This window comes from Diceros bicornis, chromosome 6 (genome assembly GCF_020826845.1).
Source record: "Diceros bicornis minor isolate mBicDic1 chromosome 6, mDicBic1.mat.cur, whole genome shotgun sequence".
Lineage (NCBI taxonomy): Eukaryota > Metazoa > Chordata > Mammalia > Perissodactyla > Rhinocerotidae > Diceros > Diceros bicornis.
The window spans coordinates 81029254-81042229 of record NC_080745.1 but is presented as its reverse complement, the minus strand read 5'-3'; the positions used below and the strand labels follow the sequence as shown (position 1 = coordinate 81042229).

At 37.9% G+C, this 12976-nt stretch overlaps 1 protein-coding gene across 1 annotated transcript in view; it reads left to right on the top strand.

Moving 5' to 3' along the window:
- Window positions 1-346: 346 nt before the first annotated feature.
- Window positions 347-12976, top strand: part of RAB11FIP2 (RAB11 family interacting protein 2) — a 42149-nt gene continuing 29519 nt past the window's right edge. The window contains exons 1-3 of the mRNA XM_058544097.1: window positions 347-1095; window positions 6427-6869; window positions 7603-8071. Coding sequence (XP_058400080.1) covers window positions 743-1095; window positions 6427-6869; window positions 7603-8071 — 1265 coding nt within the window. The 5' untranslated portion in view covers window positions 347-742. The remainder of the gene's footprint in view (window positions 1096-6426; window positions 6870-7602; window positions 8072-12976) is intronic.

Here is a 12976-nt window from a genome sequence, read left to right as displayed (position 1 = left end):
GCCGCCCTGCAGTCCGCGGCCCGGCCCGCGGCCCGCCGGCGCCGGGGCGGCCGCGTCCCCCGCCCCCCGTCCCACTCCACGCCCAGGCGACCCGCCCCGCCAGAGAGGAGGAGCCGAGGCGAAGGGGAGGAGGAGGAGGGAGAGGTTTGCGAGAGGGAGCGAGGCCGCGCGAGCCGCCGGCGGTTCGTATTACCGGGGTCGGGAGGAGGAGCCGGGCCGGGCCCGCGGACCCGCGCGGGGCGGGCGGGAGGCGCGGCGGGGGCGGCCCGGCCGCGAGGAGGCGGGCGCGAGGCCGGGGGCTGCGGATCTGGGCGGGCGGGCCCTAGTCTGCAGGGCGGGGGCACCCTCCCTCCTCCGCCGCCCTCCGCCCGGCCCTGGAGGCCAGGCCTCACCTGCCCGCAGGCCCGGGAGCCGCCCGCCGCCGCCGAGGGCCCGTCCCCGGGGCCGCGGAGCCTGAAGGTGCAGACGCGAGGCGCGGGCGTCCGCGCGGAGGCCGGGACGGCGCGGCCAGGTGATGCTGGGCCCCTGTGCTTCTCCAGAGGAAAGGGGACCCCCAGAGCAGCCGTGCCCCCGGGCTGCCCCGGTGAGGCCATTTGACATCGGCCCTCGGGAAGTTGGGCAGCTGTGAGTTTGCCGGTCTCTGTTAAGTGCCCTTAGGATGCAGGGTTTAAGGAATTAGGCTCCCCCCACCGGGAGGGGCACTGCCTGCGCTTGTGAACTCGCTGCGGAGAAGCAGCACAGCATGATGCTGTCCGAGCAAGCCCAGAAGTGGTTTCCAACCCACGTGCAGGTCACAGTGCTCCAAGCCAAAGATCTTAAGCCAAAAGGCAAAAGTGGCACCAATGACACATACACTATAATTCAGCTGGGCAAGGAAAAGTACTCCACCTCAGTAGCTGAGAAAACCCTTGAGCCGGTCTGGAAGGAGGAGGCCTCTTTTGAGCTACCTGGCTTGCTAATGCAGGGGAATCCAGAGAAATACATTCTTTTCCTCATAGTTATGCACAGGTCCCTGGTGGGTCTGGATAAGTTTTTAGGGCAGGTGGCAATCAATCTCAATGACATCTTTGAGGACAAACAAAGAAGGAAAACAGAGTAAGTTATGTAATTTATTTTGAATTTTGGGGGAGCTTAACTCTGTCTTATTTATGGATTTTCTGTTCTTGGAAATTATTTGTATACCTGGGGCGTTGGTTTTTGGACTGAAATATGACCCAGTTTTAAGCACCATATTTGCATGAATCTGAAGTAAAAATAGCCCTTGTGAAGAAACATTTTATAAATGGAGTCATTAATGCTCCATTACTCTATTTGTTTGAGTAAACATATTAAATAATTGAATTTTTTGCACTGGATTTTAAGTAAATTAACATCGTTTCACTACTTATAAGGGGACTGGATCACAGTGTTGACCAACGAAAACAACATACATGTAAATTATCATCTTTAAACATACAGTTTTCCGGGAAATGGAACATCAGAAAATTAAATCTGCCAATATAACATCATATATATATGTGGAACTCTGAAGCTGTCGAAAGATAAATTACCAAATTTGGAACTCTGTGTTCCATTTCATCCTTATAAACATACTTGGGTTTTATTTTAGCTCAGCCATTTTTCAGGGGCAGTACATCTTGATGGAGTCCAAAGCTGTTAAAAGAAAGTAAGTTTTAAAAGTATGTACAAACATCCTTAGCCTTGAACACACTAACATTTTCCTTTGAATTTACAATATATTGGAGCTACTATGTGACTTCAGAATTAGGTCTAGTGTGTTTAGACCATATTAAATGCTGTCAGATTGGAGACAATGGTTAATTTGTGATGAAATGATTTAATAACATCTTCAATGAAAACATGGCTTTTTAAATATGACTTTAAGCTTAGGATAGATAGATATATGCTAATTTTAAAAAACTATAATATAAATGAACACTAGAATATTATATCTTAAATTGAAAAATAGTGTGTTTTCAGAGATGGGTATACTTGCAACTTCCTTAAACTTATAATTTTTCTAGTCTGAGAGATCATTAAGATTGATGGAATTAATGAGAGAGAAAAATAGGGTTGAATTTATAAGAGGACTTGAAATTTCCAAAATAGCTTTGGTATTTCAGTCATAACTAAAATTTATGTAACCTTTTAAAAACTTGTTCATAATGATAATTTTCTTGAAGTTCATCTTAATGTCTTTTATTTTAAAACAACCATCTCTTGTTCTTTTCTCCACATAGCTTCCAGCAAGCTTCTCTTGATTGGAGTTTTTATTAAAAAATTTTTTTAAATCAGATCTTTACCTAAGGCTTAATATATATATGATAGTTGGGTAGAAAAATAAGAAATAGCAGGAATGCAAGAGGAAAAATGATAAATATTTAAGGTAATTGAGGAGATGAAAATATTTTTTAAAAAAGGAGAGGAAAAGTTTTTAAAAACGTAAAGTCGACTATGTATCGATGATTTTAATAAAACTGGTACCTACAAAGTGGCATCCAGTTTCCTCTGAGGAGTTCTTCATCAACTTTAAAATGAAAAATGGATAATTACCAAATAATTTGTTTCAAATTGCCAATGTTAGATGACACTTCCTATATAATAAAGTGTTTTGAATGTAAACTTTATATTGTAACTTCAGATTTCACACTGCATTCACAGTACTTTTCATGTTAATGAATGATATATTACAAGACTTCTCTGAAATATAAATTTTCCAAGTGAAAGTAGGCCCAACTGCGAACCCAAAGATTCTGATGAAATAAATAAGTTTTTAATGTTTCTTCTTGTTTTACTCCTTATCTTTGGTAGCATCACAGTTACAATAAATTTGGCTGTAAGCAATGCTCTAATATCGTAGTCTCCCTACAGAAATTCTCTATGGGCTCCTATATAAAATTGGTTAGAACTTTTGGGGGGAAAATGCTTTTAAATGTTATCAACAGAGCTTTTATTGCATTCAAAGTGGTTTTCATATGTTATTAAATCCCTAACATTTTCTTTCTTTGTGGATAAATGGGGACCACGTATTTGATGAGATATCTTTATTGGTAATATTCCTAGTTTTTTAATATATTTAATAGCTTCCTTTTCCAGCACAGCTGTACATGTGGCACAGTAAGAGACAGACTTGAGCCGGCAGTGTATTGCAAGAAAGATATTTAATATTCTCCACATAGCTGAACCTTGTCAGCATATTCCCAAGTGCTTTTTAGAAACTGGTATGAGTGATGAAGGCTACCAGCTGATTGAGAAGTCCCATGAAACTGCTGGGAGTGACACTTTTTACTCTTGACACTGAAGACAAGTATTTACGGCTTGTCTTCCAGCTGTGTCATGATAGGCAAAGACGTGTGACGGCTAAAGCTATTATTTTACTTATTTTTATACCTTGAAATTAATTCCCTTTTTTTTTTTTCCTTTTAAGGAGAGAGGAAAAAGGGCCTGAGCCAGAACGCTTTGAGTGGGGCCAGAAAGAGAACTTCTGTATCTCTCTTGAATGGGTGTCTGGGTTGGTTCTGGCAGGAGATTTAAGGAAATAATACAGTGTTTAATAAGAGAATGGTAAAATCGTTCATGCTGTTAGGTAATATCTATTGATTTTTTTTACAACAGAAGTGGGTGATGTTGATTTTTTTTTTAATGCTCATGAAAAGTAATAACAGAGTCCCTAGAGTTAGGTATGACTCACACACATGCAGGTTTTAGGACTTTTGTGTGCGTCTCTGCAGTACACCTGCGTCCTGGCCTCTGGCACCCTCGCTGCCAATCTTGTCCCATTTCTGACCACACAGCACCAATTGCTTGGGAATAGTTCCCACATGTGTGGTGGTTTTGAACATGGACCTGTGCCCACGAAAAGTTGAACAGAGGCCATATACAGTTTAAATCCAGCACTCAAGAAGTGAAAAAAATCAGCATTAATCCACTAAGCCCTAAATGCTATGTCTTCATTTTATCTTTTCGAAGCCTGGGAAAACAAGTACTATCTCTGGAATGATTCTTGAAGGTCTCGTTAAGACTTCCCTATTATATCGCTTTCTGTTAAAGCAGCTATAAGTTATTTGTCATGTCCAAATTTTAAATTAGTATATTTGTTAAAGTTCTTTGCAGTTTTTTTTTTTTTGGAGGGGGTAGGATGGAAAATATACTGTATTTACAGTTTGCATTTAAACACTGACTTGCTTTATTCTTTAAAGCTTACCTAAGTCCTTAGCATTCCCTACCAAAAACCAAAACAACGCAGCACACCCAGAGTTGTAGCTTGGTGGTTTTAAGAATATAGTTTTAGAAATAAAAATTCAATAAACGTTTATTTAGTGCAAGGCAAACCTTCAAGGAGCTTACACTCCAGCAGGGGAAAGCCTACATTGCCTTCCTCTTTTGCTGTCATGTCTCAATGAAATACAGTGTCCTGTAATGTAGGACCAGCTGTACGGTTAACCTTATTAACATGTGGTTCATCAAATACGAAAGAACTTCTGTTTTCTTGCAGATATTATTCATTAACTTTGGATATTTTCCTTATTGACTTTAATCTGACATTGAGAAGTTACTTATTCTCTGTGCCTCGGTTTCCTCATCTATGAAATAAGGATGTTAAAGTAGATGATTTATTTGGTCTTATTTGTAAAATTCTGTGAGTTTTGATTACCCTTACCCCTGTCCATTTATTGGGTTATTGGTTTATTTTTTTTATCAGATTTGCTTTGATTTATTGTATACGTGGAAATCCTACATGCTTGGGTTTTTTGTTTCGTTTTTGGCACATTTCTTGGAAAGTGTATTCACCTGTGTTCTGTAAGCCTGAGATGTTGCCGAGTTTCTCACGTACCGTCCATCAGAAGTATTTCTCCCCCATTGAAAGTGATTCTCTTTTCCAAAACTGTTAATAACTGGGTATATAACCTTGTTTTATTTCCAGGCTGTTTGAATGCTTAATTTTTTGTTCAAGGTTCTCTCTTGCACAGAGTTTATTGCTGTCATCATCTTATTGCTAGTCCCTGTGTCTTCAGCTTTCACCATTTGCCTCAGATAAGAACTTTTCTCATTTAGGGTCTCAGGTTAATGCTTTCTATTATAAAATATTTTATTTTTTAAAAATTGCTTATTTTGATGCAATTAGATCTTAATTGATTGAATTGCTCCAAATTAGTCAAGAAAATATTTCTCTTATGTATTACTTGCTAAGATGTAGCTGGTAGATACATTATGTGCTAGTTTTCTCTCCTGCCTGGAAAGACCTGTGAACCAGTTTTCTGCTTGATGTATATAGTGAATGTAAGCTCTTCCAGCGTTACTCTGCTGGTAACAATGAGAGAAAGAACTAATGTAAAATTAGATCAGAGTTCTTTTGTAGCTAAGAATATTTGTTACACTTGATTAGAGCTGTATTTAAGTAATAACCTGTCCACAGGAATGGATATTATGCTTCATTGTTAAGTAATGTGAAAACATTGTAGAAACTCTCTTCTAGGTTAGTTTTTTGGCTGTTTGCCCTGTAGAATGACCACTTTTGTGACTCCTACAACTGGAGAATTTCTCATGGATAAAAATACTATAAACAAAACCAAAATAAACTTTGCTTCTTATATATCATTTAAAAACGGGCATTGTAATTCATTGTACTGACTAAAAGCATAAGATTTGGCTACAGTTAAAATAATTTTTATTCGGTATGATCACAGTAGAAATAGTAAATGAAGCAAATAGATTCTAACAGGAAGCATTTAAGCTTTCTGTTTTCTTCAAAAACTCTTTACAAGATTTATTACTGTTTGTCACTTCCTGTATTTTACTCATTTTGCATATTTTACTCATGAAAAGGCTTTGACCCATTTTATATGAATCTAAATTACATCATATGCAATTTTCATGATTAGCCCACTATGTGTAATAGTCTCCAATATTAACAAAATTCGTTTAGTAGTTTTTACAGAAGAAATATTTTGGTATAGGAACTAAATATTTTATTAAAAATGTGGTCATTATTTATCATTTTATAGTGCTCAAAAATAGTTTGTATTGATGAATTCTTTCAGTCTCTACCTCAGTGTCTTTTAAAGTTAAGAAATGTTCTTAGGCCGTTAGCAACACTTAGCCCAGATGGAAACATAATAGCTAATGTTGGTAAGAATTTTTGATGATGAATGCTTTCGAATCATGAAAGAAAATGTTATCTAAAAACCTTTTCAAACTTACTGAAGACCTGTTCCTTCAGTACATGTCACATCACAGAGCCAGGGATCGGTTTTTTTAAAATTGAACGATGAGTAAAACCAGAAGCACTCTGGCTGACAGATTCTTGTCCAGTGCTTGGAGTGCCTTGATGGGTAGCAACTTTACCTGAAAAACTATTTGTATGTAACAAAGCTCCGTTTCCTCTCTTCATTACGTGTTACAACCCAGTTTTTCCTTCTCTTTAAGGTGGTTTAGATTAGAATCCAAACAAGGAAAAAGAGCCAAAAAGAGGGGTGAGATAAAGGTCAATATTCAATTCATGAGGAACAATATGACAGCAAGTATGTTTGACTTATCAATGAAGGACAAAACAAGATCTCCTTTTGCAAAATTAAAAGATAAGATGAAAGGTAGAAAAAGTGATGGGACATTTTCTGATACATCTTCTGCAATCATTCCAAGTTCTCACATGCCTGATGCCAATACTGAATTTTCAAGTGGTGAAACACAGATGAAATCCAAACCAAAAAAGCCTTTCCTTTTGGGTCCTCAGCGACTCTCTTCAGCACACTCAATGTCTGATTTAACTGGGGCCCACATGTCTTCTGAGAAACTGAAGTCTGGCACTGTTGGTCAAACACATCTTCTCGGACGCCAGATAGAGTCCTTTGGAGCAGTTCCGGAAAGTGGTAAGTGACACATTCTTTCTGATTGTATGCTCAGTGGTCTGAACTACCCTTTTAAGTTTTAAAGTTTAACTTCTAAAATTAGAAAATAAAAATTGCAGTTTCTTAGTAGTATTTTCTAAATTTAGTCATCAAATATTTATTGATGATACTATATTCAAAATTGATACTATACTCAAAATTGATAGTTTTATTAAAGAGAGAACTTATCTGTATTCCGTATTGTATTTATATTATTAGATGATAATAAAAACGAGTCCCAGTTGCTTTTCCTGGCCTGATTTCTGTTTTTACTGCTGTATCTTCCTGTCTTGAAAGCCTAAAGCATAAATGAATATTCCATTTAATCAGAAAGTTCCTAGAAAAAACCTTTTATGTTCAGAAGTAAGAAAGTAAATTTAATGCTAGTGATGCATAAAAGTCTTTGAGAATTTATAGCACTATCATGCCAAGTAGAACCTCTGGTTTTGACATTATAGTTTGTGTATGTGGTTGTTCCTTTCTGAGCTTAGTAAATTCCTGATCATCTAGCCATATACTAATTGTTATTACCCCACATACTTTAAACTGCCATACCTTAGTGTTTTAAGATTGTTTTCCTTGATTATTTTAAAGGTTAATATCTTGAAATAGCTAATTGCTCTCATTCTAAAAGCAGCAGTGTGCACAGAGAATGTGTCAAATAGTGTGATGTAATGTGTCACTGATTATGTTCTAACTACGAAATTGTTTGCAGGAAGTCTCAAATCTCCACACAGAAGAACATTAAGCTTTGATACTTCTAAAATGAACCAACCTGACAGCAGTGTGGATGAAGGTGAATCGTCTTTCGGAAGACAAAATGACCCATTTACAAATGTGACTGCTTCATTACCCCAAAAATTTGCAACACTGCCAAGGAAGAAAAATCCATTTGAAGAAAGCAATGAGTCATGGGACAGCAGCATGAATTTATTTTCAAAATCAGTTGAAGTAAGAAAAGAAAATAAAAGAGAGAAAAGGGAGAAAGTTAGCCTATTTGAAAGAGTGACTGGAAAAAAGGATAGCAGAAGATCTGATAAACTTAACAATGGGGGATCCGATAGCCCTTGTGACTTGAAATCACCTAATGCATTTAGTGAAAATCGTCAGGACTATTTTGATTATGAGTCAACTAATCCGTTTACAACAAAATTCAGGGCTTCAAATATAATGCCATCTACAAGGTAAGCTTAACATGGGGGAAGTTGTGCTATTTTGAAAAATATTGTACTTGAAAGTATGAAATATCCCTTTTAAATACTTGAATATTTTAAATTCCTTTTCTTTTACTTGAAAAAATTCTTATTTTTATAATTAATTATGGAACCAGGCAACATCACATATATCTTTGGGATTAAACTTTTTATCTTAGAAGGATAAAAGATTCTTAATCCATACCCTAGTGGATTTCTACTTGTGTAAGCCAGAAACTCACCGAAATTTATGGAGAGAGTGGCATAGCTTTTGATGAGACATGGTGAGCGTGACTCACCAGTGAGTGTTAATTCAAGCCAGAAATTTAGGTGATGTGTCATGTTTCTACATATTGTTTTCGAGGGATTAGTTCATGGGTTATCTGGAGAGGATTAGTGGACCAATAGCAGCCCATGGGCTATTCTTTAAGTAATACTGGCTTAAGTTAAGTATTATTGGTTTTCATAGGTGTTAACTATCCTCGTTAAATGGCTAATTAGAGGTAGTTTTTATTTGTGAATGTTTATTGGAATTCAGTGACCCTTGTGGGTACTATAGATACATCAAAGAGTATCTATATGATGATTCATAGTCGTAGAAATAATCACTATCATGATAAAGATTAGATTTTTCAAAGTCTGAGATCTCAATTGTGTATTAGTGGTACTTTTCTTATTCCTTAATACAAGTTGGAAATATATGCATTTAAATAAGATTATGGATTTTGCAGAAGTGAATGGTGGAATAGCTGATTAAGGAAACCTCAAACAAAGAATAAGATGAATTTATTGGAATATTAAACAATTATCACAGCAGAGCATGGTAGAATGTTTGCCATGTGACATAGAAGTTTTTCCTCAGGGCAATGGTGTATAATATAGAGACCTGAGTGGGGATCCTGGCTTAGAATCTCTGTGACCTCTATAAACCTCAGCATCTCCATCTTTGAAACAAGGAAAATTATACCTACTTGGTAGGATTGGGTGACAATAATGATAAAGTACATGGTACAATGCCAGGCCCCAAATAAGGAATTCGTAAATGGTAGCTGCTATTATATTTTATATATTGTCATGTTATATTTTATTCAAAAACAATGCTTTGTTTTGTCCCACTATGCACAGAAAATCTGGTATTAACAGTCAGCCTTTTAGGCTGTGCTCTCCCACCTCTCTAATCTTCTAATGACTGTTAAAACACGCATCTAAAATTCTCAAAGGGAAGTGTGTATTTCTTTTGTTTTGTTTTAGCAATAGATGGGTATTTGCTGTGGCCTTAGAAAGTATTGTTCAGTTTTCTTTATAGACTATACGCCAAAGAAATGCATTTTTATCATATGGTATTAATATTTTATTGAAGAGTCTACAGTTTTGATATGCTATTCTCACATATTTTATTTTGTTATTTTACCTAATGTACTCCACATATTACATTAAGTCCTAAATTACAGGGGTAAATATAAATATATTTGCTTTTTTCCCCTGGTGCTGAACTTTTTTTGAAGAAGATTGTTGAAAACGACTGTCTGAGGTAACTTAGAGGTTGGATAATTTATGTAATTTTAGAGTAAAAGAAAAGCAAGCAACGTGGGAAATGGTAAGAAATAATGTTTTAAATTTTGGGAGCATATGGAAAAATAAATGCCATCAAATCTTTGATTGCCTGTGCTTGGGCTATTTACGTGGACGGCCAGGAGTTTCCGAAGTGAGTGTGGCATTTTGCCAGGTTTAGTCTTTGTTTTGGGTTACTTCAGTATTAATGCTGCTTCTATCAAAATTAGTGCTGTTTCATGATATACGTGTAAAATGAGTGCAAACGTTAAAAACAATAGATTTTTACATGTTAAGACTTTCTCTTCTTCATGTTCTTTCATCTTGATATTCTCTGAGGTGCCAGATGTGAGGACAGAAACGCCGCAGTTACTCTTCCTTTTGGTGTCACAAACCATCTTTGTGGTAAATGTAAAATATTTGTAATAACGGAGTAGCTCTTTAATTAATAACATAAAAAAGGATTGACTATAAATAGATCTAGGAAAAGAGTGCAGTTTAAATTTTTGGAAAGCAGCTTTGTCTTGAGTGGGATTTGGGAGGATGTAGTCGAGGTGGTTTTGTCTTGACGTAACCATATATTCCTATTTATCCTCCCAATATCATCCCTCCGTTGTATGGGACATTTTAGATTTCTCACGTTAACATCTAAACCAAGTGCACTTTTGAAGCTGTAGACTCACATCCACTAAGACACATGCTATGAATTACTTTTTTTCAAGTCGTGCTAAATCTATTTGCAGAGTCTCCTGGACTCTTTTTTGTTTTTTTTTTTAATTTTTTTTAATTTTTTTTAATTTTTTTTATTTATTTTTTCCCCCAAAGCCCCAGTAGGTAGTTGTGTGTCATAGCTGCACATCCTTCTAGCTGCTGTATGTGGGACGCGGCCTCAGCATGGCCGGAGAAGCGGTGCGTCAGTGCGCGCCCGGGATCCGAACCCGGGCCACCAGCAGCGGAGCGCGCACACTTAACCGCTAAGCCACGGGCCCGGCCCTGAGTCTCCTGGACTCTTGACCGATGTTTGTGAGAATGCTGAACGAAGTTAAGGGTAAAATATGTAACTGTGGGACTGGATTTTGTTCTTTGTGAGTGAACTGGCTCACTGTGGTTGCAGGTGCGTGGGAACCGTATTATTACCCTCCAGGTGAATAATGTGGATGATTAAAACTGGAGAATTTTCTTTATGCCAAAAATTTTAAAGTACTAAGGAACGCTTTCTTAGAAGTTCGAGTTTTTATTTCTTAGTGTAAGTCAGCCCACCTGAAGAAATCACCTTGTAACTCACAAAAAATAGTGCATTTTGCTTCTGTTCTTGGCATAGATCCCACAGTCTTACATAAAACTGATAGAGGAAATGAGTTAGGCTTTTTGTTGGGTTATTTCAACAAAGAGCAGAGCTCTTTGAAACACTTTTCCCTGCAGTTACTAAATCTCCGTCTCTTTCCTCTTCCATGCTCCTTCTTCTCTGAAGCCTTTCCTACTCCTGTAGGGAGAGGTAGTTGTTCCTGTGCTGCAGCATTTTCTTACCTAAGTCTTATTTATATGGGTATCACACTGTTCACTAATAGACCAGTAACTTTTTTCCCTCCCACCACCATGAACAACTTGAGGGCAGAGCCTGCATTTCATTCATTTTTCAGCCCTTAATCTGCTTGGTAGGTAGTAGGTGTTAGAAAAGCATTTTTTGAATAAATCGACACAGTATAGCAGATCGGTTTCCTAAAATGCTATGTTCATTCCCTTAGTCGCATGCTTCCAGCCCAGTGTAGGCTGTGAAAGTCTTTCTCATAGACTGAAAACAGATCCATGAAGGCAAATATATGCATTTTTACGTACAACTAAACATTAGAAATCTAAGTGAGTTTTAAAGGACTAGTAAAATTTGATATTCATACCCTAAATAGCACATTTCTGGAGTTTATTAAAGAATCTGTATTCGTTTGGATAGGTTATCAACTGTGGTAAACAACCCCAGATCTCAGTGGCTTGTCGCAGTAAAAGGTGATTGCTCCTTCTTGTCACAACGTAGTTCACTGAGATGGGGATGGGAGAAGGGGGTGTTTTGCTCCAAGCTGTCATTCAGCTCCACACAGTCACTCAGGAACCAGGCTCCTTCCTTTTTGTGATCCACCATTTAACATGGCCTCCAGGGTCATGCAGCAGGGAAAGAGAGTGGAGGGATCACATGTGCTGGACCTGGCAGTGGTGTGTGTTACATCCACGTATGTGCGGTAGGCCGGAGTTCAGTCATGTCCCAACCTCAGTGCAGCCAGTTGAGAAATATGGTTTAGCTGTGGACCCAGAGGAAACTGAATTGGGTGTGGTGAATACACAGTGCTGTGTGTGCTGTCCATGCCAGTTCTGAGACATTTGGATGCTGTCTAACACTTGGCATGCTGCAAAACTCCTACACATGTACATGAAAGTGTAGTTGGAATTCTTATAATTTTCAGGAAAATATTTGATCACTTTATTATTGGTTTTGAGTTGTTTGTGTTTTAAAGTTGCTGTTACTCTTGCTTTTTAATTATAAATCACAGGTAGGTTAGCATCATCAGTATCAAGTAATTTGTTGTGTGCTTAACCCCACAATTTGTGAAGTAATTCTTTTTTGCATCAGCAGTATATAATTTTCCAAAAACAAATATACCTAGATGTTTGTTATATCATTTTCAATAATGTGTTCACAACCAGTTCATCTTTAACACTGGGCCCTTTTTCCACTAGAAAGTGGAAATAGGTGGGGTATATTCCTCATACCAGATTTCCTTTTTTTACAGAGACTGCAGCTAGACCATTCACTTAGGTGGGTCATGTGACCAAGTTCTGGCTTACTGAAGAGTTAGTGGAAGAGATGTATACCACTTTCAGGTCTGGTCCATGAAAACCACCTAGGCATCCCCCGTATTACCTCTGTTTGTCCATACCGTACACCAAGGGTTGGCAAACTGGGCTTGTGGGCCATATCTGGCTATTGCCTGTTTTTGTAAATAACGTGTTATTGGAACACAGCCTGCCCATTTGTTTATGGCTGCTTTTGTGCTACAATGGTAGAGTTGAGTAGTTATGACAGAGACTATATGGCCTACAAAGCCAAAAATATTTATTATTTGGCTTTTTTTTTTCATATAAAATGTTTTTATTATGCAGTAATTATGCACCTATATATACATGCGTAAGCTATGAAGCATAATAATAAAATGAACACCTATGAACCCACCACCTAACTTAATAACAGGAATATTGTATTTGGCCTTTTACAGAAGTAGTTTGCTAAGCCTTGCACTAGCTGAATGGAGATCTTTGAGAAGGGCAGAGCCATAAGATAGAAGCTCATGCATTTTG